This window comes from Oncorhynchus tshawytscha, linkage group LG13 (genome assembly GCF_018296145.1).
Source record: "Oncorhynchus tshawytscha isolate Ot180627B linkage group LG13, Otsh_v2.0, whole genome shotgun sequence".
NCBI classification, from domain to species: domain Eukaryota; kingdom Metazoa; phylum Chordata; class Actinopteri; order Salmoniformes; family Salmonidae; genus Oncorhynchus; species Oncorhynchus tshawytscha.
In genome coordinates this window covers 22,953,303-22,980,920 of record NC_056441.1, presented here as the reverse complement: position 1 = coordinate 22,980,920, position 27,618 = coordinate 22,953,303, and the positions used below count along the sequence as shown (strand labels likewise).

At 44.9% G+C, this 27,618-nt stretch overlaps 1 protein-coding gene across 1 annotated transcript; it reads right to left on the bottom strand.

The window, feature by feature from the left end:
• Positions 1 to 5,728: 5,728 nt before the first annotated feature.
• LOC112264500 (trafficking kinesin-binding protein 1) lies at positions 5,729 to 26,523 on the bottom strand. Its single transcript, XM_024441143.2, is given in 18 exon segments — positions 5,729 to 6,990; positions 7,147 to 7,278; positions 8,880 to 8,985; positions 9,750 to 9,848; positions 9,850 to 9,943; positions 10,038 to 10,156; positions 11,258 to 11,400; positions 11,402 to 11,527; positions 11,745 to 11,993; positions 12,141 to 12,217; positions 12,338 to 12,475; positions 12,577 to 12,651; positions 12,754 to 12,884; positions 13,254 to 13,435; positions 15,166 to 15,269; positions 15,570 to 15,763; positions 26,010 to 26,204; positions 26,375 to 26,523. Coding segments are annotated over 16 exon segments (2,337 nt in total). The 5' UTR covers positions 15,738 to 15,763; positions 26,010 to 26,204; positions 26,375 to 26,523; the 3' UTR covers positions 5,729 to 6,596.
• Positions 26,524 to 27,618: the final 1,095 nt, after the last annotated feature.

Here is a 27,618-nt window from a genome sequence, read left to right as displayed (position 1 = left end):
CTCTTTCTCTCTCCCCCTCCCCATCTCTAACCCCTTTTATCTCTTTCTCTCTCTCCCCATCTCCATCTCCCCTTTTATCTCTTTCTCTCTCCCCTCCCCATCTCTAACCCCTTTTATCTCTTTCTCTCTCCCCTCCCCATCTCTAACCCCTTTTTCTCTTTCTCTCTCCCCCTCCCCATCTCTAACCCCTTTTATCTCTTTCTCTCTCCCCCTCCCCATCTCTAACCCCTTTTATCTCTTTCTCTCTCCCCCTCCCCATCTCTAACCCCTTTTATCTCTTTTCTCCCCCTCCCCATCTCTAACCCCTTTTATCTCTTTTCTCTCTCCCCCTCCCCATCTCTAACCCCTTTTATCTCTTTCTCTCTCCCCCTCCCCATCTCTAACCCCTTTTATCTCTTTCTCTCTCCCCTCCCCATCTCTAACCCCTTTTATCTCTTTCTCTCTCCCCCTCCCCATCTCTAACCCCTTTTATCTCTTTCTCTCTCCCCCTCCCCATCTCTAACCCCTTTTATCTCTTTCTCTCTCCCCCTAACCCCCATCTCTCCCCTCCCCTCTTAATCTTTATCTCTCTCTCCTCCTCCCATCTCTAACCCCATCTCTCTCTCTCCCCCTCCCCATCTCTAACCCCTTTTATCTCTTTCTCTCCCCCTCCCCATCTCTAACCCCTTTTATCTCTTTCTCTCCCCCTCCCCATCTCTAACCCCTTTTATCTCTTTCTCTCCTCCTCCACATCTCTCTCTCTTCCTCTCTCTAACCCCCCCCTCCCCATCTCTAACCCCTTTTATCTCTTTCTCTCTCCCCTCCCCATCTCTAACCCCTTTTATCTCTTTCTCTCTCCTCCTCCACATCTCTAACCCCTTTTATCTCTTTCTCTCTCCCCCTCCCCATCTCTAACCCCTTTTATCTCTTTCTCTTTTCTTTAAAGGAACTCAAATCTGACTCAATCATTTCCGTTCACATTACTGAAAACAAGTTTCACCATTTGTCAGGTACAGTTTGATCTCAATGACTTATAGAATGTTATTAAAATATTATGAAACTTTACACACATTATCTTAATGATCGACACCAATGGCATTTGAAACGCAATAATCGTCTGTTGACATCTAATTGTGTTGGATTAGAGGCAGCCGCAGTGATATTTGTGGTTATTGAAAGGAGAGCACACACACACACAGGTATGAAGGTTGAAATGTTCCTGTTCATTTCTCATTTATCCACCAATCATCCTCCATCTTCCTCTCAGTGGCAGTCGCAACACTTATGGAGAGGGAAACATTATATCTGAGTGTGTGCGTGTTCTGAAAACAAGACTTCTTCTAGGAAATAAGCTGTGAAACAGTGCCATCAGCTGGTAGTGGTGTGCAGGCTTTTGCTCACGCCATGCTCTACCGAAATAACTACAAATGATTAGGACCTTGATTAGCTAAATCAGATGTGTTACAGTATGGCTTTAGCAAAAGCCTGCACTCCAAGCAATTAATCATTATCAGGAGAAGGGTTGACCACAAACTCTTATAACTCTATACAGTGCCTTGCAAAAGTATTCACCCCCCTTGGCGTTTTTCCTATTTTGTTGCATTACAACCTGTTATTTAAATGGATTTTGATTTTGATTTCAAATAACTTGTTTAAAAAAAAATCAAAAATGGTAAAGGGGTGCGTGTATATGTATTCACCCCCTTTGCTATGAAGCCCCTAAATAAGATATGGTGCAACCAATTACCTTCAGAAGTCACATAATTTGTTAAATAAAGTCCACCTTTGTGCAATCTAAGTGTCACATGATCTGTCACATGATCTCAGTATATATAAACCTGTTCTGAAAGGCCCCCGAGTCTGCAACACCACTAAGCAAGGGGCACCACCAAGCAAGCGGCACCATGAAGACCAAGAAGCTCTCCAAACAGGTCAGGGACAAAGGCAAAGAGGGCATTAATCTGAGACCAAAGAGACCAAAGATAACCTTGAAGGAGCTGCAAAGCTCCACAGTGGAGATTGGAGTATCTGTCCATAGGACCACTTAAAGCTGTACACTCCAGAGAGATGGGCTTTATGGAAGAGTGGCCAGAAAAAATAAGCAAACATGTTTGGTGTTCGTCAAAAGGCATGTGGGAGACTCCCCAAACATATGGAAGAAGGTACTCTGGTCAGATAAGACTAAAATTGAGCTTTTTGGCCGACAAGGAAAACACTATGTCTGGTGCAAACCCAACACCTCTCATCACCCCGAGAACACCATCCCCACAGTGAAACATAGTGGTGGCAGCATCATGCTGTGGGGATGTTTTTCATTGGCAGGAACTGGGAAACTGGTCAGAATTGAAGGAATGATGGATGGTGCTAAATACAGGGAAAGTCTTGAGTGAAACCTGATTTGAGACTGGGACGGAGGTTCACCTTCCAGCAGGACAATGACCCTAAGCTAAAGCAGCACTCAAGTGGTTTAAGGGCTAACATGTAAATGTCTTGGAATGACCTAGTCAAAGGCCAGACCTCAATCCAATTCAGAATCTGTGATATGACTTAAAGATTGCTGTACACCAGCGGAACCCATCCAACTTGAAGGAGCTGGAGCAGTTTTGCCTTGAAGAATGGGCAAAAATCCCAGTGGTTAGATGTGCTTATAGAGACATACCCCAAGAGACTTGCAGCTGTAATTGCTGCAAAAGGTGGCTCTACAAAGTATTGACTTTGGGGGGAGGAATGCTCAAGTTTTCTGTTTTTTTTTGTATTATTTCTTGTTTGTATCACAATAAAAAATATTTTGCATCTTCATAGTGGTAGGCATGTTGTGTAAATCAAATGATACAAACCCCCCCAAAATCTATTTTAATTCCAGGTTGTAAGGCAACAAAATAGGAAAAATGCCAAGGGGTGTGAATACTTTCGCAAGCCACTGTAACTGCTGAAACACAACTGTTTAAATATACACTGAATTAAAATATAAACACAACATGCAACAATTTCAAAGATTTTACTGAGTTTCATATAAGGAAATCAGTCAATTGAAATACATTAATTAGGCCCTAATCTATGGATTTCACATGACTGGGAATACAGATACACATCTGTTGGTCACAGATACGTAAAAAAGAATGTAGGAGTGTGGATCAGAAAAACCAGCCAGTATCTGGTGTGACCACACATTTCCTTCCCATGGAGTTGATCAGGCTGTTGTGGCCTGTGGAATGTTGTCCCATTCCTCTTCAAAGGCTGTGCAGAAGTTACTGGATATTGGCGGGAACTGGAACATGTTGTCATACGCATCCCAAACATACTCAATGGGTGACATGTCGGGTGAGTATGCAGGCCATGGAAGAACTCTGACATTTTCAGCTTCCAGGATTTGTGTTCAGATCCGTGCATTATTATGCTGAAACATAAGGTGATGGCGGCAAATGAATGGCACAGCAATGGGCCTCATGATCTCGTCACGGTATCTCTGTGCATTGAAATTGCCATCGATACAACTTTGACATCAGCAAACAGCTCGCTCACACGACGCCATACACTCTGTAGGCCATCTGCTTCGTACAGTTGAAACCGGGATGCATCCGTGAAGGGCACGCTTCTCCAGTGTGCCAGTGACCATCGGAGGTCAGCATATTCCAACTGAAGTCAGTTACAACACCGAACTGCAGTCAGGTCAAGACCCCGGTGAGGACGATGAGCAGACAGATCAGGTTCCCTGAGAGAGTTTCTGACAGTTTGTGCAGAAATTCTTTGGTTGTTCAAATCCACAGTTTCATCAGCTGTCCGGATGTGGAGGTCCAGGGCTGGTGTGGTTACACGTGGTCTGAGGTTGTGAGGCCGATTGGACGTACTGCCAAATTCTCTAAAACGACGTTGGAGGTGGCTTATGGTAGAGAAATTAACATTAAATTATCTGGAAACAGCTCTGGTGGACATTCCTGCAGTCAGCATGCAAATTGCAGGCTCCTTCAAAACTTGAGACATGTCTGGCATTATGTTGTGTGACAAAACTTCACATTTTAGAGTGGTCTATTATTGTCGCCAGCACAAGGTGCACCTGTGTAATGATCATGCTGTTTAATCAGCTTCTTGATATGCCACACCTATTTGGTGGGTGGATTATCTTGGCAAAGGAGAAATGCTCAATAACAGGGAGGAAAACAAATTTGTGCACAAAATTTGATTTGAGAGAAATACAAAAAAAATTGTGGACAATTTCTGGTATATTTTATTTCAGCTCATGAAACCAACACTTTACATGTTGCATTTATATTTTTGTTTAGTATTGAACACCACCACTCTATTTCACCGTGATTGTTGTAAATGAGTTTTCCAGTACTAATAACAATGAATGAATATAGTGTTATATACCGTATATACCGCATGTGTTTTATGTGTTAAATCTTGTGAATAATAATAGTTTTGCATATTCAATCAAAAGACTGTTTAGTCAATAAATTACATAATTATACATATCAATGTAAGAGCTAACGAGTGTAACTCAGTGGACAACGTTTTTGTTAGAATAAGAACATAAACAACCAGTATGAGCATAGTGATGTAGAAACCATATTGAGGCACTAATGCTTTTTTTATTAATTTAAGCAATTGAAATTCTCTGTGGAGTTCTCTGAAGTAAGAAGCAGGAAACGCTTCTGACCACAAAGACTGTTTAACCTCTATCCCTTCCCCCTGTTCCTCCTTCCCTGTCTCCATTCCAGCAGTGGGTATATTGATCTTTTCATAATTCCCTCACTCACTGACCACTCTGAAACCACTATCCATTTCCCTTTGTCTATAGTCATTTAGAAAAATAACACTAATGAAACTTTAACACACAGACAAAACATTAACAAGACTCTTAAAAGTGAACTATGACTTATTCTTCTCATTGAGAACAGGGAGAGAGAAAGAGAGAGTGGAAGAGAAAAAGAAAGAAGGAGAAAGAGTTGAGCAAAAAAGTTGATCATCTATTTCATGAATTTGGTGGAAAATCTTTACCATTAGAATTGTTATATATTCAACATTATCTCACAATCCATTATTACCTAGGAAGAAAGGTTTAGACTATAGTTAGCGGTGCTACATGATACTAGTAATCTAAATACATGGTGATGAAGAAGCTCCAAGTCCAGCTGACATGACAATCACATGATGTGTAAGTTTGATCTAACTTACTCAGCAAATTGTCAAAGACTCCAGCTACCCAAGTCATAGACTGTTGTCTCTGCTAGCGCATGGTAAGGGGTACCAATACACTAAGTCTGAAACCAACAGGATCCTGAACAGATTCTACCCCCAAGCCATAAGACTGGTGAATAGGTAGTTAAATAGTTAACCAATAGCTGCCCAGACTATCTGCATTGACCCTTTTGCATGAACTCTTTTGACTCGTCACATACGCTGCTGCTACTATTTATTATTGTATGTATGTATGCATGTACATATCTATCTCAGTTACCTCGTACCCCTGCACATCCACTCAGTACTGGTACCCCGTGTAAGTAGCCAAGTTATCGTTACTCATTGTGCATTTATTCCTTGTGTTATTATGACTTGTTTTCTCTCTGCATTGTTGGGAAGGGCCCTTTAGTAAGACTTTCACTGTTAGTCTACACCTGTTGTTTACAAAGGGCGGCAGCGTAGCCTAGTGGTTAGAGCGTTGGACTAGTGACCGGAAGGTTGCAAGTTCAAATCCCCAAGCTGACAAGGTACCAATCTGTCGTTCTGCCCCTGAACAGGCAGTTAACCCACTGTTCCAAGGCCGTCATTGAAAATAAGAATTTGTTCTTAACTGACTTGCCTAGTTAAATAAAGGTTAAAGAAAATGTGACAAATACAATTAGATTTGAACTACATATATTATGCTTAGTCTACATGTAAGGAGCTTACCCCACTCTGGGCGCAGACATCGGTTCAATGTCATTTCATTGACTTACATCAGGGAGAAATAGCTGTGTTCAAGGGCTAGAGAGGAAAAGTTTTAGCTATTATGGAAGATCATTGTTCAATGTTAGTACTAGTTTGGTAGCTGGTTAAACAGTAGCAGACAGCAGGGTAGCCATTTGGTTTTGGAGCTGGAAGGATAAGCATCGGCTAGAACTAGAAGACTAATTCATTGTCAGTAGCTGAGAAAGGTGACTGGTTGTCATTTGTCAATAGCTAGACCAGGAGTACCAATAGTTTGTAGGATTTTGAAAAACTAGCTATAGTACCAGAGGTCTAACAGGTAAGTAACAAGTTCAGTCTCCTGAGGAAACTAGTTGGTTAGGGTTAATATTAGGGGTCAGCGGTTAGAGGCCAGAGGTCCCAGCCTCTACTTGAGGCTCTTCTCTTTAGGCATTTTGTTAGGAGGCAGGAATAGTTCTGAGTCCTCCTGGGGCCCCGGGCCCTTCATCGCCATACTGGCCCCTACCATAGCTGGATAACTCCTGTTCCTCCTCATCCCCTCTGGTCCAAAGGGCGACCCGGGCCTCCGTAGCCCACCCAGAGGCCCCAGGAGGGGACTTGGTCCCCCGGTTACACCCCCTGGTCCTGGAGGACACCCAGCCACACCCAGGCGCCTCACCTTGTCCACCAGGTTGAGGTTATGAACTGTGACGCTAACATCTGTCTGGCTCTCACAATCTCTCCCCCTCTGCTGCCTCCTGCTCCGGCTGCTCCCCATCCCCCGATACTTCCTTCAGAATGGACCGTGCCGGCTTGGAGGCCAGGAAGTTGTCATAGGAAGGAGACTTGAAGTCGAAGCCCGCGGGGGTGTTGGTCCCCGAGGATGGGGGGTCGTGTCCTGTGGGGGAGTTGGGGGGAGTGGAGGGGCGGAGGGAGTCGGGGTGGGGGGCTGGGTGGAGGTTAGGGGTGATAGAGGTACTGAACAGCACCCCTCCGCTCCCCACCCCGGGCCCGCCAGCCCTGTCCCAGCCCTGGGTCTGGTGGTGGTACATGGCTGCAGAGATGCCTCTCTCCTGCAGAAGGCGCACTAATCCCAGAGAGGTACTGGTGGTACGTGTGGCTTCCCTGAAGAAGGGAAATCATATACACACACGGGCAGGTGCACACACACACACACACACACACAGACAAAGTCCTGGGAATGAGACGTAGTAGCTAGAGTCAATCTATCAAGTTTTATATATTGTGTGTGTGTGTGTGTGTGTGTGTGTGTGTGTGTACCTGAGGTTGGTAGAGGACTCAGAGGGTCGTAGTAGACTCATCCTGCGGGGTGTATGACAGGGCGTGGCAGCGGGAGTGGCCAGGATAGATGATGTCATCACACAGGATGACGAGGACATGCCGGGGTTAACACTGGAGAGGAGGGAAGGGATAACAACACCATTTGAAAAAGACGGGCAGAGAAAGAACAGAGAACATTGAGACTGCACACTGCAACAATTGTGATCTATGAGATAACGTGTGGACAGAGAACAAGTGTACACTTTAGAGAGAAGAGGGAGAAGAAGGAGTATGGTGGTATAGAGGGAGGAGAGGGAGGTGTATGGTGGTAAAGAAGGAGGAGAGGGAGGTGTATGGTGGTAGAGAAGGAGGAGAGGGAGGTGTATGGTGGTAGAGAAGGAGGAGAGGGAGGTGTATGGTGGTAGAGAAGGAGGAGAGGGAGGTGTATGTTGGTAAAGAAGTAGGAGAGGGAGGTTTATGGTGGTAGAGAAGGAGGAGAGGGAGGTGTATGGTGGTAGAGAAGGAGGAGAGGGAGGTGTATGGTGGTATAGAGGGAGGAGAGGGAGGTGTATGGTGGTAGAGAAGGAGGAGAGGGAGGTGCATGGTGGCAGAGAAGGAGGAGAGGGAGGTGTATGGTGGTAAAGAAGGAGGAGAGGGAGATGTATGGTGGTAAAGAAGGAGGAGAGGGAGGTGTATGGTGGTAGAGAAGGAGGAGAGGGAGGTGTATGGTGGTAAAGAAGGAGGAGAGGGAGGTGTATGGTGGTAGAGAAGGAGGAGAGGGAGGTGTATGGTGGTAGAGAAGGAGGAGAGGGAGGTGTATGTTGGTAAAGAAGGAGGAGAGGGAGGTTTATGGTGGTAGAGAAGGAGGAGAGGGAGGTGTATGGTGGTAGAGAAGGAGGAGAGGGAGGTGTATGGTGGTATAGAGGGAGGAGAGGGAGGTGTATGGTGGTAGAGAAGGAGGAGAGGGAGGTGCATGGTGGCAGAGAAGGAGGAGAGGGAGGTGTATGGTGGTAAAGAAGGAGGAGAGGGAGGTGTATGGTGGTAAAGAAGGAGGAGAGGGAGGTGTATGTTGGTAAAGAAGGAGGAGAGGGAGGTTTATGGTGGTAGAGAAGGAGGAGAGGGAGGTGTATGGTGGTAGAGAAGGAGGAGAGGGAGGTGTATGGTGGTAGAGAAGGAGGAGAGGGAGGTGTATGGTGGTAGAGAAGGAGGAGAGGGAGGTGTATGTGGTAGAGAAGGAGGAGAGGGAGGTGTATGGTGGTAGAGAAGGAGGAGAGGGAGGTGTATGGTGGTAGAGAAGGAGGAGAGGGAGGTGTATGGTGGTAGAGAAGGAGGAGAGGGAGGTGTATGGTGGTAGAGAATGAGGAGAGGGAGGTGTATGGTGGTAGAGAAGGAAGAGAGGGAGGTGTATGGTGGTAGAGAAGGAGGAGAGGGAGGTGTATGGTGGTAAAGAAGGAGGAGAGGGAGGTGTATGGTGGTAGAGAAGGAGGAGAGGGAGGTGTATGGTGGTAGAGAAGGAGGAGAGGGAGGTGTATGGTAGTAGAGAAGGAGGAGAGGGAGGTGCATGGTGGTAGAGAAGGAGGAGAGGGAGGTATATGGTGGTAAAGAAGGAGGAGAGGGAGGTGTAGGGTGGTAGAGAAGGAGAAGAGGGAGGTGTAGGGTGGTAGAGAAGGAGAAGAGGGAGGTGTATGGTGGTAGAGAAGGAGGAGATGTAGGTGTATGGTGTGTCTCTGTACCTGGGTGTGACGCGGGTCAGCTCATCAGTTGGGTGTAGGATACGACAGGTAGTAAAGGTGTAGGTAGAGCTGGTATGGGCCATGCATTTACCTGGGTAGTACACCGCTGAAAACACAAAGACACAAACACACAGAATAGTCTATCTGTTCTCCTCTACCTTTCCTGGCTGGAAAAGTGGCAGTGAACCACTGAACCACTCAATGAACCACTCAGTGAACCACTGAACCAGTGTGTATATGATTGAACCAGTCAACCACTTAGTTAACCACTAAAACACTTTCTCTTTCTGTTTATCTATTTCTATCGCTCTCTCTGTCTTTTGAATCGCTCTCTCTCTGTCTTTTGAATCGCTCTCTCTCTGTCTTTTGAATCGCTCTCTCTCTGTCTTTTGAATCGCTCTCTCTCTGTCTTTTGAATCGCTCTCTCTCTGTCTTTTGAATCACTCTCTCTCTGTCTTTTGAATCGCTCTCTCTCTGTCTTTTGAATCGCTCTCTCTCTGTCTTTTGAATCGCTCTCTCTCTGTCTTTTGAATCGCTCTCTCTCTGTCTTTTGAATCGCTCTCTCTCTGTCTGTCTTTTGAATCGCTCTCTCTCTGTCTTTTGAATCGCTCTCTCTCTCTTTTGAATCGCTCTCTCTCTGTCTTTTGAATCGCTCTCTCTCTGTCTTTTGAATCGCTCTCTCTCTGTCTTTTGAATCGCTCTCTCTCTGTCTTTTGAATCGCTCTCTCTCTCTTTTGAATCGCTCTCTCTCTGTCTTTTGAATCGCTCTCTCTCTCTTTCACTTTGAATATAAATGGTTAAGTATTCTTAGTATCTAACATGTTGATGTAGCATCTATCATAGTATCTGTATGTGCATATGGAAACATACCTGCAGGATCAGTGTTGCTTAGGTGAGGGGAGGGAGAGGGGGCTGAGGGTGAGGCGAGGTGGCTGGGGGAGTAGAGGGGTAAGGAGGGTGAGGCTGAGGGGGAGGGCGGGGGAGGCAGAGGCTGAGGAGGTGGGGAGACTCTGGAAGTACTGCTCTCCTGGTTCATCCTCCTCGAAACCACCCCATGGATACACCTGCAACACCAAAACATACACACAAACACACAGGTTATTCCATATACACACACACCCATGGGAAACACACACACACACACACACACACACTTACCTGTTCCAGCTCTAGTTCCAGAGGCCTGAAGCCTTTAGGTACAACCCCAGGTCTAGCATCCAGGATCACTCCTAAGTGGGGCTGAGCCAACTGCTGCCAGTGGTGAAGGGTCGCAGAGCCTGGAGACGACAGGACCAAGAGAGAAATGCAAAGGCTGAGAGAAACATATTTACATACAAGCACAGGCACACACACACACACACACACATTTTCACAATTTGCTATATATGGTTAAACATTTGAGAGAAGTGAGGAAAGTGGGTGTGTTTTATTGTATTGCATGAAAACATCTCAACTGTAGACAATGGTTAAAGCCATAACAGTAAAGCCCAACACAAAGCTAGGGAGGCTGCAGAGAAAATGAAAAAACACACACAGGCAACAGAAGTGAAAGAATGAAGAGAGCAGAAGAAGAGAATGAGGTCAGGTTTTTATTGAAGATGCAGAGTAAAAGTTGAGTTAAACAGAAGATGAAAAATGAACAAAGGATTTCATTAAAATGAGTAAATGAGATGAAAGAAATTAAAGTATTATAACAAGAAAGAAAGTAGCAGAGGGGGGAAGTACACCAAAACAGATGGAATAGTGAACTAAAGAGAAAATAAAGAGTTAGACTCAGACATCTCACATATTTAATGTTACATCAAAATGTTATCATGTTGTATGTTTATCCCCTCACCAGCAGAGGGTAGCAGCAGCACAACAAAACACCACACTGCTCATGATTAAACTTATATTTTAATTGATCCCCAGCCAACCTCTAGGCTGAGGGTCTCTATAGTAGGAGTGTTGTGAGGTGGAGAGGCCTGACTTACGATGGTGATGCATCAGAGACCAGAAGGAGTTAAACAACATTAAAGATACAGGACGCTCTCCTCTTTCTATCCCTTCTTCTGTTTCTCTCCCCTGTTCTACCTCTCTAGCCCATCTCCTCCCTCGCTCCCTCTCTCTATCTAGTCCCCTCTTTTTGCTCCAACTTCTTCTCTCCCTCTCTCCTCCACTCTTTTCCCCATCCCTTCCCTCTCCCTCTCCTTCTCTCTCTACCTCGCTCCCTCCTTCTACATCTCGCTGCCATTCCCTACCTCTCTCCCACGGCTTGGCCAGTCCCTCCCTCTCTTCCCTCTCTCTCTCTCTCCTCCACCCCATCCTTCTCTCCTCTCCCCTCATCCCCACCTTTCTCTTCTCCTCTCTCCTCGTCCCCCTCTCCTTCTCTCCCTCACCTTCCAGGGGTTTAACGATCTGTAGTTTGTCGGGGAGGTATGGTCGGGAGGCCCACAGGTGTAATGACCCCAGAGACATGATGCTATCTGAGGGTGTCATCCCACCCCCTGCCCCCATCCTGCGCAACTCCTCCTCCACCTCTCCTCCTCCCTCTTTCCTCCTCAAAGAAGCGTCTCTCGCTCAGGTTGTTCTGGCGGCGCAGGGACAGGCGGCGTAACGCCAGCCTCAGGTCCTCAACACCAGCTGCTTTCTTAGCACGGGCGTCCACACTAAAGCCCAAACAGAAATAGATAAATATTACTAGACTGATGCACATAAATAGACTATTTAAAAAATGAACCTGGTGAATATGAAAAGCTTGTTCTAATTTCATTTTAATATGGTTCGTTAGATTTTAAACATTTCTTCAGGCGAGATCTGGTAAACTGTACAACTATACTGTGTCAAAGACAGGGTGGTTCACAGGTTCAGGTATGCACGACTTACCTGTCCTGATTGTCTGCTGCTGACTCCATGAGCATGCTCTGTTGTCGGTTGTCAAGGGTGACACCGTCACCTCTGACATCCCAGCTAATGCTACCAGTCATGGGTGTGGTCCTGCCACTAGAGTGAGCGGAGCTAAGAGACGACGCCTGATTGGATCCCGGGATGTTGGCGTTAGACGGGATTGGAGAACGCTGCCGGACCATCTGGTTGATGTTCTTCACTGTCTCAAACACACGCTTGTGGTGCACCCTGTTCACACACATAAAATGAATTAGGCATGAGTGTAGGCAAGTATGGTAGCTATGGGTATATATTATGAGTATAGGTGAGTTTATGTTACTATACAGTATTGAGAAAGATTAGAAGAGTGTTATAAACTAATAGAAGCGTGTGTACTTCTGTTCCTCGCACTCAGGGTCATCCAGACTCATCTCCTTCCTCATCGTCCCCTCTATTTCTGCTGCCAGGGAGTCCTGCCGTACACACACACCATAGACACACACACCATCAGCTCTATGATATACAACTACACTCTCAAAAGGAGATCGCTCTTTTGAGAGTGTACGTTCTGATAACCCCTACCACACACATACCATAGGGTAGAGACCCAGAGGATGGAATCTGCGTGGTGTTCCAGCAGGATGGTTTCTGTTCCTCAAGTACTTCAGCTCTTCCTGAGCCTCATGGAGCATCTCTATACACTCTGAATATTTATCATCCAAATCTGTTAGCTAGAGAGAAGGAACAAAAGAGAGCAGGCGTGATTACTTTTTCTCATTGGCAAAGTATTCATGAGGTGTAGGTTGGCAAAGGGGTAGGGTGTGAGTCTAACCTCGACTGTGAGTTGTCTCTGGGCATCTTTAGCTGCCCCTAGGTGCTGAGAGAGCTCCTCGTTCTCCACTGCGAACTGAAGAAACACACACACACTCACAAAGAGTATTGTACTGAGTATATACCACATTGCATGCAGTGTATTACTGAGGGTAAAGCATGGGTATGCGTGTCTCACCGACTTGGCTTTCTTCTGTAGGTCAACTATTTGAGAGAGCAGGTGTGTGATCTCCTCCTGCTGTCGCATGGCGTCCTCTGTCTTCCGAGCCAACTCCTCCGCTATGGTGTTTATCTGCAGACTGGACTGTCCTGGAGAGGGGAGAGGGGGGATTCATTAGGTGTTTATCTACAGACTGGACTGTCCTGGAGACAGGAGAGGGGAGAGGGGGGATTCATTAGGTGTTTATCTACAGACTGGACTGTCTTGGAGACAGGAGAGGAGAGAGGGGGGATTCATTAGCTGCTCTGGCAACATTATTTTAAATTCATGCCAAAAGTGGCATTCAATACCAGTGAAGTATATTTTAATTGATAGAAAATGATGGAGAGCATAGAGAGTGCGAGAGAGCGAGAAAGAGCTAAAGAGGAAGGGAGAGAGAGAGAGGAAGAGAGGCAAGCTCAGGAGGTATGGGTCATGAGGAAAGAAAGAGTATAAGAGTATAATACTCCTCCACTCACTGAGTTCTTTAACACAGTCGTTGACCAGCTGTTGTTCCTTCTCCTCGTAGGTCTCAGTCTCAGTCTTCAGATTACAGGCCTCTGAGCGGAGAGATAGGTTCTCTTCCTCCAGCTCTCTGAGTTTCCTCTGCATAGAGTCAGCTCCAAATCCTGACACACCCAGCAGCTTACTCCGCTTACTCCTAGATGGAGAGAGAGAGAGAGAGAGAGAGAGAGGGAGAGAGAGAGAGAGAGAGAGAGCGGGAGAGAGAGAGAGAGCGGGAGAGAGAGAGAGAGAGAGAGCGGGGAGAGAGAGAGAGCGGGAGAGAGAGAGAGAGAGAGAGAGAGAGAGAGAGAGAGAGAGAGCGGGAGAGAGAGAGAGAGAGAGAGAGCGGGAGAGAGAGAGAGAGAGTGGGGAGAGAGAGAGAGAGAGAGAGTGGGAGAGAGAGAGAGAGCGGGAGAGAGAGAGAGAGTGAGAGAGCGGGAGAAAGGGGAGAGAGAGAGAGAGAGAGAGAGAGAGAGAGAGAGAGAGAGGGAGAGAGAGAGAGAGAGAGAGCGGGGGAGAGAGAGAGAGAGCGGGGAGAGAGAGAGAGAGAGAGCGGGAGAGAGAGAGAGAGAGCGGGGAGAGAGAGAGAGAGAGAGAGCGGGAGAGAGAGAGAGAGAGAGAGCGGGAGAGAGAGAGAGAGAGAGAGAGAGCGGGAGAGAGAGAGAGCGGGAGAGAGAGAGAGAGAGAGAGAGAGAGCGGGAGAGAGTGAGAGAGAGAGAGAGCGGGAGAGAGAGAGAGAGAGCGGGAGAGAGAGAGAGAGAGAGAGCGGGAGAGAGAGAGAGCGGGAGAGAGAGAGAGAGAGAGAGAGAGAGAGAGAGAGAGAGAGAGGAGAGAGAGAGAGAGAGAGAGAGCGGGAGAGAGAGAGAGAGAGAGAGCGGGAGAGAGAGAGAGAGAGAGCGGGGAGAGAGAGAGCGGAGAGAGAGAGAGAGAGAGAGCGGGAGAGAGAGTGAGAGAGAGAGAGAGAGAGAGGGAGAGAGAGAGAGAGAGCGGGAGAGAGAGAGAGAGAGAGAGAGAGCGGGAGAGAGAGAGAGAGACAGAGAGAGCGGGGAGAGAGAGAGAGAGAGAGAGCGGGAGAGAGAGAGAGCGGGAGAGAGAGAGAGAGAGAGAGAGAGAGAGGGAGAGAGAGAGAGAGAGAGGACAGCAGCACAATTAGACCCAACCAAATCATGAGAAAACAAAAAGATAATTACTTGACACATTGGAAAGAATTAACAAAAAAACAGAGCAAACTAGAATGCTATTTGGCCCTACACAGAGAGTACACAGCGACAGAATACCTGACCACTGTGACTGACCCAAAATTAAGGAAAGCTTTGACTATGTACAGACTCAGTGAGCATAGCCTTGCTATTGAGAAAGGCCGCCGTAGGCAGACAAGGCTCTCAAGAGAAGACAGGCTATGTGCTCACTGCCCACAAAATGAGGTGGAAACTGAGCTGCACTTCCTAACCTCCTGCCCAATGTATGACCATATTAGAGACATACCTATATTTCTCAGATTAAACAGACCCACAAAGAATTCGAAAACAAATCCAATTTTGATAAACTCGAAATATCTATTGGGTGAAATACCACAGTGTGCCATCACAGCAGCAAGATGTGTGACCTGTTGCCACAAGAAAAGGGCAACCAGTGAAGAACAAACACCATTGTAAATACAAACCATATCTATTTATTTTCCCTTTTGTACTTTAACTAATTGCATATCGCTAAAACACTATATAGACATAATATGAAATGTCTATTATTTTGGAACTTGTGTGAGTGTAATATTTACTGTTCACTTTTTTGTGGTTATTTCACTTTGTTTATCATTTTCACTTGCTTTGGCGATGAGACAGAGAGAGAAAGACAGTCAGGAATAGTAAACACACAGACAATACTAACGTGGGTGAGCCAGTAGTAGAGTCCTCTTCACTCTCCTCTGATGCATTGGTGTAGAACTGCAGCAACTCATCCTTCAGGTTCAACTCATGATGCAGCTGGGCCACCTGAGAACACACAGATCACTGAGCTGGTGATGCAGCACTAGCACTCAGTGTTGTTTACTGATATCAAAAACAAAATACCTATAACAGTGGATCTTTAAAAGTCACATTTATACTACTGAAAAAATATAGCCAAAATGTATTTTAAAAACCTGACCAATGACACCTAACTTTGCAACATTGGCAAAAAAACAAAGCTGGGTTTATGCATGAGGAACTAGTGCCCTTGTAACTCAGTTATTGTAAATGCATGTGTGCGTACATGCACTTGTGTGCTCTTCTGTGACCCAATGTCTCTCTCACCTCCTCTGTGATGTGTCCCACTTGTACCTCCAGGTAGTCATTCTGCTCTGTGAGCGTTCTGTTCTTCTTGAGCAGTGATTGGCCGATCCGAGCAGCCAACTCCAGGTCCCTCTCTTTCTCCTCCAGCAGACGTGTGACAGCATCGATGTCATTGTAGGTCTTCGTCATCTGGCCCACTCTGTCTGCACATAGCACTGTGGATGGAGAGAGGAGCTAGAATACACACACAACTGACTTGACACACACTGTTTATAGAGAAGAGTAAGAACACATTGATCTCTGATTTTAACCAATAGCCATAACCTCAACATATCCTTAACCATACCCCTAACCCAAACCCTAAATTACACTAATTTACTTGCTAATCAATTCGAATGATATTGTCCATTTCATCCTTTACAGCATGGCCATCTAGTGAGAACCGGAGAATAGTGGTGCACGGGTCAGCTGATTGTTTACCCGCACCCGCCCGCAATTGCTAATAATCAATCCGCAAGCACCCAACTATCAGAGACTATATGTGATAAAGTGAAAATCTGATGCCCGATCCCGAGACTAACCTGCTAATACAGAACAGTCAGACACGTAAGAATTTGTTTTTTAACAGGAGTGCAGGATTTTTGTTTGCCTAATTTAGATATAGTGCCTTCAGAAAATATTCACACCCCTTGACTTTTTCCTATTTTTGTTGTGTTATAGCCTGCATTTAAAATGGATTACATTGAGATGTTGTGTCACGGATCTACACACAATACCACATAATGTTAGTGGCATAATGTTTTTAGAAACGTTTACAAATGTATCAAAAATGAAAATCTGAAATGTCTTCAGTCAATCAGTATTCAAGCCCTTTGTTATGGTGTGCCTAATTAAGTTTAGGAATAAACATTTGCTTTAAAAGTTACATAATAAGGTGCATGGGCCTACTCTGTGTGCAATAACAGTGTTTAACATGATTTTTTTATAACTCCCTCATCTCTGTACCCCACACATAATTATCTGTAAGGTCCCTCAGACGAGCAGTGAATTTCAAACACAGATTCAACCACAAAGACCAGGGAGGTTTTCCAATGCCTCGCAAAGAAGGGACTACTATTGGGGAACTGTGGTGGGGATCTTGGAGGGCTGGTGGCCTGGCGGTTGGGAGGTTGAGCCGGTGGCTGGTGGGTCGCTGGTTCGGGAGTCTGTTAGACTAATGTCTAATGTGATGTAGATGTTGAGCGGCTTCATTGCAAGTAGATTGTATGTTTTAAATATTCAATAAAAATCAATTCTTTAAAAGGACAGGCAACGTCATCCGTGAAAACCTGGTTCATTCTGCTTTCCACCAGACACTGGGATATTAATTCACCTTTCAGCAGGACAATAACCTAAAACACAATGCCTAATCTACACTGGAGTTGCTTACCAAGTAGACAGTAAATGTTCCTGAGTGGTCGAGTAACAGTTTTGACTTAAATCTACTTGCAAATCTATGGCAAGACCTGAAAATGGTGATCAATGATCAACAACCAATTTGACAGAGCTTGAAGAATTTAGAAAATAATATTGGGCAAATGTTGCACAATCCAGGTGAGGAAAGCTCTTAGAGACTTACCCAGAAACACTCACAGCTGTAATCACTGCCAATGGTGGTTATAACATGTATTGACTCAGTAGTGTGACTACTTCATTTTTAATAAATATGAAAACATTTCTACAAACATGTTTTCACTTTGTCATTATGGGGTATTGTGTGTAGATTGGTGAGAAAAAAACAACAATGTAATCCATCTTGAATTCAGGCTGTAACACAACCAAATATGGAAAAGGTCAAGGGGTATGAATACTTTCTGAAGGCTGTACATGTATGTTTCTGCTCATAATTTCCAACATTTTGGGAGACTATTTGATAGTCAACTTGTCTATAATTAGATACATGCAGCTTCTCTTCTGTCATTATATGTTGCCCTAGAACACTAATGCTCACCAGCATAATGTCAGAAATCAATAGAATGAATGCTTTAATGTAGCTGCCATGGGTAAAATGTTCTCTGTCATCTCTGCTTCTTTCGCAGAGCAAAGACGATTAGGGACCTGGGAGAATTATTCAATAACAAAACAAAAAATTGAAAGATTCTCTGTGCAAAACCTCGCAATGACATCAGTTTGACCTGTTGTAAGGAAATAGAAAGCTGTGAAAACGACCCAACATGTTTCTGATAAGATTTCAGTTTGGATGTATATTTTATGTGGTTGAAATAATATGATCTTTTATGATGCTGATAAAGAAGCCCCTCTAGAGACGGCATCTATTTGCATTCACATTCTCTTAAGATGCTGAAAGAAATCACATTTCTCCACTCATGTTCCCAGTCTAAATGTTGCATATAGGTGGTGTAGAATTTTACTGAAAGAAATGCTTAATTCTGCAGGAGTTAATATTAAGACGATGTGAGAGGTTACAGACCTACAGTCAGTGTCCAGATTTCAGTTTCCATTTAGCCCATCTGAACAGTAGACTACAGTTCCCTTGACATGCCATAGGCCTATTTGAAGTCCCCATCTTGTGACTGTCAAATTTGTATTGCGCCTCACACTCATCACACATAACATAATCACCAAATCTTCCTCAAACATGACTTTTCTCGCCCTCCCTTGTCTTTATTTTCAACTCTCCATTGTGCAGCTTTTCTCGTATTGAATTAAACTCAACACCACAGACACATTGTCCTTTTTGCCTCCATGGATCGACGCTAACTTTTTTTGCCCATTACCAAAAATATTTTCCAATATAGCCTAAAACAAGAAGAACAAAAACTCAATGTGTAGCCTATAAATATATTATTGCACAACAATGACACCTTTATGGATTTAAGGTATTGTTTTCTCTTTATTCAGACCGCCCGCAAGCCACCCGCCCTTCATCCACACAATATTTCATTACCCTAAACCTGCCCCAGATGATGAGTCAACCCGTGCATCACTACTGGGGAATACTTTCCCTGGAACACCCTGAGGGTTCAGACAAGGGGACTATGTTCCATGCCGCACACGGCTGATGTGCTCAATAGGCTTGAAGCTGATATTGATCAGAACTATAATTATCAATTTAATTAGTAATGACCTAGAAACTCACTAAAACATAACATAGCCTCTTCTAAATCAACCATCTTTACAATAAACTTCTAACTAAATTACAGTTAAAGAGAGCTAGAGCATCCGTAAAATACAATGCTTCTTTAGCTTCCTCAACCTCCAATAGACAGACACTTCCTAAAACCTGACATTCTGTCATTAAACCAAGTACCGAAACAAAAACAAACATGAATTGAGACGCTGAGAAACTGAGACATATGATGTGAGGGAGTGTTTGTGAGCCTGAGGGTAGACAGGTCACACTGAACCAGCTCAACATCACACAGCTCCATCAGTTCCTCTTTAAACCTATTATAACACATTATTAAACATTATTATAAACTGGGTGGTTCGAGCCCTGAATGCTGATTGGCTGAAAGCCGTGGTATATCAGACCGTATACCACGGGTATGACAAAACATTTATTTTTACTGTTCTCATTATGTTGGTAACCAGTTTATAATAGCAATAAGACACCTCAGGGGTTTGTGGTATATGTCCAATATATCACGGCTAAGGGCTGTATCCAGGCACTTAGCGTTGCGTCAACTATGAGCGGAAAACAAGCTACACTTAAACACATTACAGACAAATCTCAAATATGAGCCTGAAGCACCATTCTCTCTACACAATACAGAACTAAATCCCTTAATGATAGGGTCTTACAATCTCTCTACAACAAACTGAAAAACAGGTTTACACTTAACACAACTCTCACCCTCTTTTTCTCTCTCTCAGAAAAACAAAGACACCCACAGACACAGACACAGACACACACACACACACACAAACACACACCAGTGTTACCCTCAGTTCCCTCCTCATAGCGCCAGTCCTCCAGCTCACATCCATCCCCTGTAATTCTCTCCATCCTCCTCATCCTTCTTTCCTCTCATTCCCTCCCTCTTCTCCTTTCCACAGTGACAGTACTTAGGTAAGAAAGTCACACACACACACACACACTCTAGTGTACTGCTGAGTGAGAGCTGTAGCTGAGATAGCATCCTGATTGGAGGGGAGGAAGACAGAGGGAACCAATCAGAGATTGTAAAATCAGGGACAGACCCTCCTCCATTCCCAGTCACACCCACTGTCATGCCCACAGGCCATCTCAATAGAGTAAACACAAACACACACACACACACACACGTATTCCCCCTCTGTCCAAGGACAAAGAGCATCCATCCACCTATATAATCACAGTTAAGCTTCCATCAACACACACACACACACACCTCATCCCACAAGACCAAAACAAGGCTGAGAACGATTGATTGGACTTCCCCCTGGTGGTGTAGACCATGCCTGGGCAATTATTTCCCATGGAGGGCCACATTAGGATATATTTTTGCCATAGCGGGCCAGAATCATATTACAGGATTATACATCATGTGTATGACTGTGTTGACAGATATTGTAAATCTACTGTAAATCACATCCAGATATGCTACTTATTTTACTTTTTTAACATGCACAGAAATAAACCACATCCATGTTCTCCTTTTGGTAGGTATTTTCACATGCAATGAACTACACAGAGGGAAAAGCACACTGTGCATTCAGCACCATGGACAGAACTCCTGTTAATAACGGCTATGCACAAAAGCACAAGAAAGAGAGAACTCAACATTACATTTAAACTACTCAATCAGTGTGAGGAGTGAAGTCTCTAATGGGCATTGACTAGAGGAGTGAAGTCAGGTAGTTTCTGATGTCACTACGAACAGGACTGCTGAGAGGTGAGAGTCGGTAAGAGATGATCTGTGTCTTGACTTGTTATATTTCATCACTGAAAATGTCTGTTCACATACATAGGTTGACCCAAACAGTACAAACATCTTCTGAGCATGACTACAAATCTTTGGAAAGTTTTGTTCATCGAGAGATGCATGTGCCTACACCAGGCCTGGGCAAAGTCCGGCCCGGGGGCCGTATGCGGCCAGCGACTGATTCAGCACGGCCTGCTTAATCTTGCTCAGATCACATAATGCATGTCATTTTCCAACACTTTGAAATCTTCAAAACGACGGGAAAACTCACATGCATGACCCGACTGTCTCTTCCAACAGTGAAACAAACTGCCTGTGGTTTAAAGATGTCGCTCTTATGAAGTTTACCACTTTAGTGACTGTATCCACAACATGGCTCATTTTCAGAACACATTTACAGCGCACCTCCTGATGAATAATGCAATGCAGGAAATAATTTTCTGACCTGGGTTCAGCTCAGCTACTTGATCTTGTATCCTTTCAAAAGGTCAACGTTTTTTCCTGTCAAATTTGGACAGCCATCAGTGGTCACACTGGAAAACTTCCCAAAAACACTATCCCAGCTTTGCCACACACTTCCTAACCTCCTCCAATAAATATTTCACTGTGGTTGTGCTCTTCATTGACTGCACGCTCCTCTGTAATTTCACAGTCTGGGGTTATGACCTCGTAAGAATATCAACAACTGCTCCGTGTCACGTGCATCACTGCTCTCATCCAGGGCCCAGGAGAAATAGGTGAAATCCTTTGTCTTTCAACTGTTGTTCCATATTCTCTGTGATGTCCTCAACACGCTGTGTCACTGTTCGTCTTGATAGGGAAACATTTTCATACAGCTCTTTCTTGTCGGGGCAAAGTATTGCTGCAGAGTCAATTAAAAATGATTTCATGAAATCGCCCCGAGCGAATGGCTTGCTACATTTAGCAATTTTGTGGAACAGTACATAGCTAGCTCTCGCAATTCGGTTGTTTGTTGAATGCAGTTTTGTGAAAAATCCTTGCTGCATTTGCAACTGAGAAAGCAATTCTTTCGATGCACTTGCCCTCTGCTCTGAAGACATATTCCTATAATAATCTGCATGCTTCATCTGGAAGTGTCGGGACAAGTTGTGGTCTTTCAAGACAGCGATTGTCACGTCCTGACCTTAGTTCCTTTTTTATGTCTCTATTTTAGTTTGGTCAGGGCGTGAGTTGGGGTGGGCATTCTATGTGTTCTATGTTTTTGTATTTCTGTGTTTGGCCTGGTAGAGGCAGCTGTTTATCGTTGTCTCTGATTGAGAACCATACTTAGGCAGCCTGTTTTCCCACTATGATATGTGGGTAGTTGTTTTCTGTGTCTGTGTTTTATCATACAGAACTGTTTTGGTTTTCAATTATTTCTCTTGTTCTTTTCTATTCAGTGTTTGGGTATATTTCATTAAAATTGGTCCGATCTTTCCTACTCCTCCTCAGAAGAGGAGGAAAACCATTACAGCGATGCTCTCTTTGCACACTAAGCACACAGCTTTCCCTGATACCTCAATAAATACATATTTAGATGTCCACTCTTGCTGGAACACCCTACATTCATTGTCTACTTTCCTTTTACTTGAAATCTATGAAAAACTGCAATTTCTAGCTAGCTACTATTTGTAACTGTGATGTGTTTGTCAGCCTGTCAGTCACTGTCTCCTCGTGCAGTTGTTATTTATACATGCTTTCAAAATAAATGTCCCACAAGCGGTGGGAGTTCAATTAAATCATTACACAAAGGTGAGTATTCATTGGGCTTTTAATTTGAATAACAAATACGTTTTTCAAAACTTTACAATCGCAAATTCTTTATGTGATCTGAGCAAGATTCCGCGGGCCATACTAAATCAGTCGCGGGCCGCATACGGCCCCCGAGCCGGCATTTGCCCAGGCCTGGTGTAGACCCATTTGATACATCTTCAGGAATACACTATACAACAGGGATGGGAAACTGTGATGGGGGTGGAGCAATAACAAAAAACAGAACTTATCAGGGGCTGCAGAGGCTCCTCGGTCTGTGTGCCCACTACCATATCCCCACCTTGTGAGCAAAACATTTTAGCTGGCCCCCTCGTGACAGCGAAGAGAAGAATAAATAATTTAAAAGCTAATTTCCTGCAACTCTACACATCTTCCCATAGGGTGGAGGCACATTTTTGCAGTTTTTATATGATAACTGAGGATCGGTGGGCCCCAGCCCGGTTGGTAATACGACCATGTTTAGATAGCTGGCCGCTAGACAAACTTGCCAATCTAAAAAATGTTAGCTGACATAGGCTAATTAAGTTACTGCTGATGCACAACTAAATTTCGAAATTGCACCTTGTGTATTCTATTATTGTAACTCTCAACAGTAAGTTGAGACCCCGACTGAGTTCCAAAATAAATAAATAAATATATTATTACTATTATTATTATTATTATTTTAAAAAACATTTAATTGGTCCGCCGGTCTACAATAGGGCCAGCCAGTTGCCCATCTTCAACACTGACGGGTTTTTACACTCAACAGCTTCCTGTGTGTATCAAGAATTATCCATCTGTTGCCCTCCTCTTGCCACCGCTGGAAGTTCGTTGCGCGGCCCATCTTGCGGTCCCTTTAGTACCTGGATACCAACAACCGAGCCAGGCTGCCAAGAGCTCAACTTATACAACGCTCTCTATAGAACTACTAAAGGAAAGTCAAACAGCGTGTGAGTGCGACTCCAGTTGTTGGCCAGTACATGCTGTAACCTTATGTTTTGTATTCCCCATGACTACAGACACTGGGGACACTGGGGACACAGCTCTGAGAGACTACACCAAACGCTAACACACAGCCGGACCGGTGCGCACCAAGACACAACCGGCGACCTGCCACTGACAACCGACCCAACCATCACCCTCCCCCCTGCAATTCTCTTTTGCTCTTCACAATCAACAAGAGTCAGACAACAACACAGTTACGCGAGGCACTGGTGGGTGGCGTCCACAGCCATGGAGGGAGCATAGAAGTCCCCAGCGCCGCCGGGAAATGTTTGTTCCCTTGGACTGTTGGAGTTCAACAGTGAAAACGCCATTGAATCTGCTGGGGACTGGCATGCTATTAAGTGTATAATCTGCGACATGTTCATAGTTGTCACGGGGAAAGGTTCGATGGATACCTTCATTTGTAAAGAAAGGATTATTACTCTTCATGAAGAAATAAAACATTTGACCAAGTGCCTTGAACTGAATAAGAATTCCATGAAACCATCTGCATCTTTAAATGCTTGTATTATAATCATTTGGGTCCCTCAACCCAGACTTATAAGGCTGCGTTGAGACATTGTGTCGCTGAGTTGTCATGCTTCGCCAAATGTACAGTTGTGGACTTTCAGACTTTCAGCACGCTTATAGGGAAGGACATTCAACAAGCACAGCACTTACACAAATGTCTGATGATTGGCTGAGAGAAATTGATGCTAAAAAAATTGTTGGGGCTGTTATGTTAGACTTCAGTGCGGCGATTGACATTATCGATCATAGTCTGTTGCTGGAAAACGTATGTGTTATGGCTTTACACCCCCTGCTATACTGTGGATGAAGAGTTACCTGTCTAACAGTGTTCTTTAATGGAAGCCTCTCCAACGAAATCCAGATAGAATCAGGAATTCCCCAGGGCAGCTGTCTTGGCCCCTTACTTTTTTCAATCTTTACTAATGACATTCCACTGGCTTTGATTAAAGGCAGTGTAGTATGTCTATGCGGATGACTCAACGCTATACACGTCAGCTACCACAGCGACTGAAATGACTACAACACTTAACAAAGAGCTGCAGTTAGTTACAGAATGCGTGGCAAGGAATTAGTTAGTCGTAAATATTTCAAAAACTAAAAGCATTGTATTTGGGACAAATCGTTCACTAAACCCTAAACCAACTAAAACTTGTAATGAATAATGTGGTAATTGAGCAAGTTGAGGTGACTAAACTGCTTGGTGTAACCCTGGATTGTAAACTGTCATGGTCAAAACATATTGATACAACAGTAGCTAGGATGGGAAGAAGTCTGTCCATAATAAAGTGCTGTTCTGCATTCTTAAAAGCACTATCAACAAGGCAGGTCCTACAGGCCATAGTTTTGTCGCACATGGACTACTGTTCATTCGTGTGGTCAGGTGGAACAAAGAGGGACTTAGGAAAATTGCAATTGGCTCAGAAAAAGGAAGCACAGCAGGCCCTTCGATGTACACAGAGAGCTAACATTAATAACATGCATCTCAATCTCTCCTGGCTCAAAGTGGAGGAGAGATTGACTATATCACTACTTGCATTTGTGAGAGGTATTGACATGTTGAATGCACCAAGCTGTCTGTTTTAACTACTGGCACACAGATCGGACACCCATGCATATCCCACAAGACATGCCACCAGAGGTCTCTTCACAGTCCCCAAGTCCAGAACAGACTATGGGAGGCACACAGTACTACATAGAGCCATGACTACATAGAACTCTACTCCACATGTAAGAATATTTTAAGATAATCCACAACACAGAGGACTAGAGGTCAATAGGGAATTAACAATCAATGGAAATAGTTGTTTTCCAGTTCAACATCTGGTTAGAATCTGTGTAGGGGCTTCAGTCCTGGACTCATAGCTACATGTGGCAAGATCTCATTGGTCTGAATAGTCTATACATTGAGCCTGAAACAGGACACTTGTTATTTGGCCATTGGCCCAATTTTACTGCAAGGAATTCTAATTGGTCAACAACAGGCTAGGGTTGGGGGCTATAAATTACATCCTGTCACTTTGTTCTGTGGAGAATCACTGAGGACAGGGAAGAATGAACATCTACTTCTCAGAATAACAGCAATGATCCGTTCCCTTTGAATAAGCCTATTTTTCTCCCCCTGATTTGCTTCGGGGTCTGTGTTAACAATAACATCAACTGCTAACACACATCAACTAACTCATGCAAGCAGTAAAATTAGACTAAAAAACAGATAAAAATGCACCTGATGAAACAACGGGGACTGTGAAGCAACACAAACATCGGCACAGACATATGCATACAAACACACAATAGCATACGCACTATACACACACGTACACATGGATTTTGGGTTGTGGATATGTGGTAGTAGAGTAGGGGCCTGAGGGAACACACTTAATATGTCGTGAAATCTGTTATGCAAAACTGAAAGCGCGAACCACCGCATTTAACCATGGCAAGGTGGCAGATGCACAATTGAGAGCCTCCTGTCGGGCTGTATCACTGCCTGGTATGGCAACTGCACCGGCCGCAACCACAGGGCTCTCCAAAGGGTGGTGCGGTCTGCCCAACCCATCCCCGGGGGCAAACTACCTGCCCTCCAGGACATCAACCACCCGAGCCACGGCCTATACATTATACATTATACACACAGAGATCTAATATACTTGCTGAGTTATGCAACAGAGAAGATCTAGAACCTGTGTGGAAACTGTCATCTCCCCAAGCATTAGAACAGCAAAAACACTATACTATACCCTACACTATACTGCACACATAACCGCCCTCACACACAAACACTTACAGAAGTATTTGAGCGTCTCCTCGATCTGTTCTGTGGTCAGGTCGATGCGTGCGTCTGGTGACAGTAGCGGTGTGTGTAGCCAGTCGTCATGGTCATAACCGAAGACGGTGTCGGCACGTAACCGATACACCGGCAGCTGCTCCTCCAACAGACTGATGATCTCAACTTCCGGTAGGTCAGCAGTGTTACACACATCTAGGGGGGTTAAATCTGTACACTTTTTTATGAATGAGAAAAGTATCACAGGCAGAAACAGGAGACACATCACATCCTATAACTATTTTCTCATTCTTGTTAGTAGATGCACACACACATTCATACGCACTCACACAGACTTACAAACGTACTCACACACACACACCTACCAGTGAGGGTCTCAGCGTCCCTGCATGGTGGTGGTGGGGTGGGTGGCTCAGGCAGGCTCACATACTGCTCCTCCTCTCGGCTGGCCGGGCCGGGCTCTGGCTCTGGCTCTGGGTCCGGGGGCAGGGCGGGGGCTGGGGAGGCCAGCGTGGCTCACCTCTCACTGAGGGAGAGAATGGAGGGCCATGTGCCTACAGACCTGGAGTTCTATCTGGGTTACCAGGTACCTGCGGAGAAAGGAGAGGTGCAGAGGTCTAAACCTGAGAAAGAGAGAGGGGAAGAGAGAGAGGGGCCTGAGAGAGAGTAAGAGAGAGAGAGAGAGAAGGGGGGTTGGAAAGAGAAAGTGAAAGGGTGAAGAAGAGAGATTAGATAAATGTTGGGGAAAGAGACAGACAGAAGACACTTTATAAATCAGTAGACCACTAGAACATTCTGACAGTGCACTTGGCCTCCTGCCAACCAAACATGCAATGGACAGAGCATGGGCACATAGCAACTCACAACTACTAACTACTGCAGTGACACTGCTTCTACTCTGGATACTATTTACTTTAAAAAAATGTTTTTAAATATATATATTTATTTATTTTTCAATTTTTACCCCCTTTTTCTCCCCAATTTCGTGGTATCCAATTGTTAGTAGTTATGCTGGGCTCGGGAGAGACAAAGGTCGAAAGCCATGCGTCCTCCGAAACACAACCCAACCAAGCCGCACTGCTTCTTAACACAGCGAGCATCCAACCCGGAAGCCAGCCGCACCAATGCGTCGGAGGAAACACCGTGCACCTGGCGACCTGGTTAGCGTGCACTGCGCCCGGCCCGCCACAGGAGTCGCTAGTGCGCGATGAGACAAGGATATCCCTACCGGCCAAACCCTCCCTAACCCGGACGACGCTAGGCCAATTGCCTGGGCTCGAATCCAGAGTACGATGCAGTGCCTTAGACCACTGCGCCACCCAGGAGGCCCCCTATTTACTTCTATTTGTACTTTCATACGTGAGGAGTTGACAAGACAGCACAAACAGATCTAGGACCAGGTTAGTACAGTACTTTGCTGATGTACTAGAATATCCATGTCTGCCTACCACTCTATTTTAGACTGCAGATGGAGAGAGTAGAGAGGTGAGCAGAGGTTTCATCTGAACAGCTGGCTGCAGTCACACCACACACACCACACACAGTTACACACACACACACACACTCACACACCTCGCAGCATGTAACATTCTCATTAAAAACTACATCA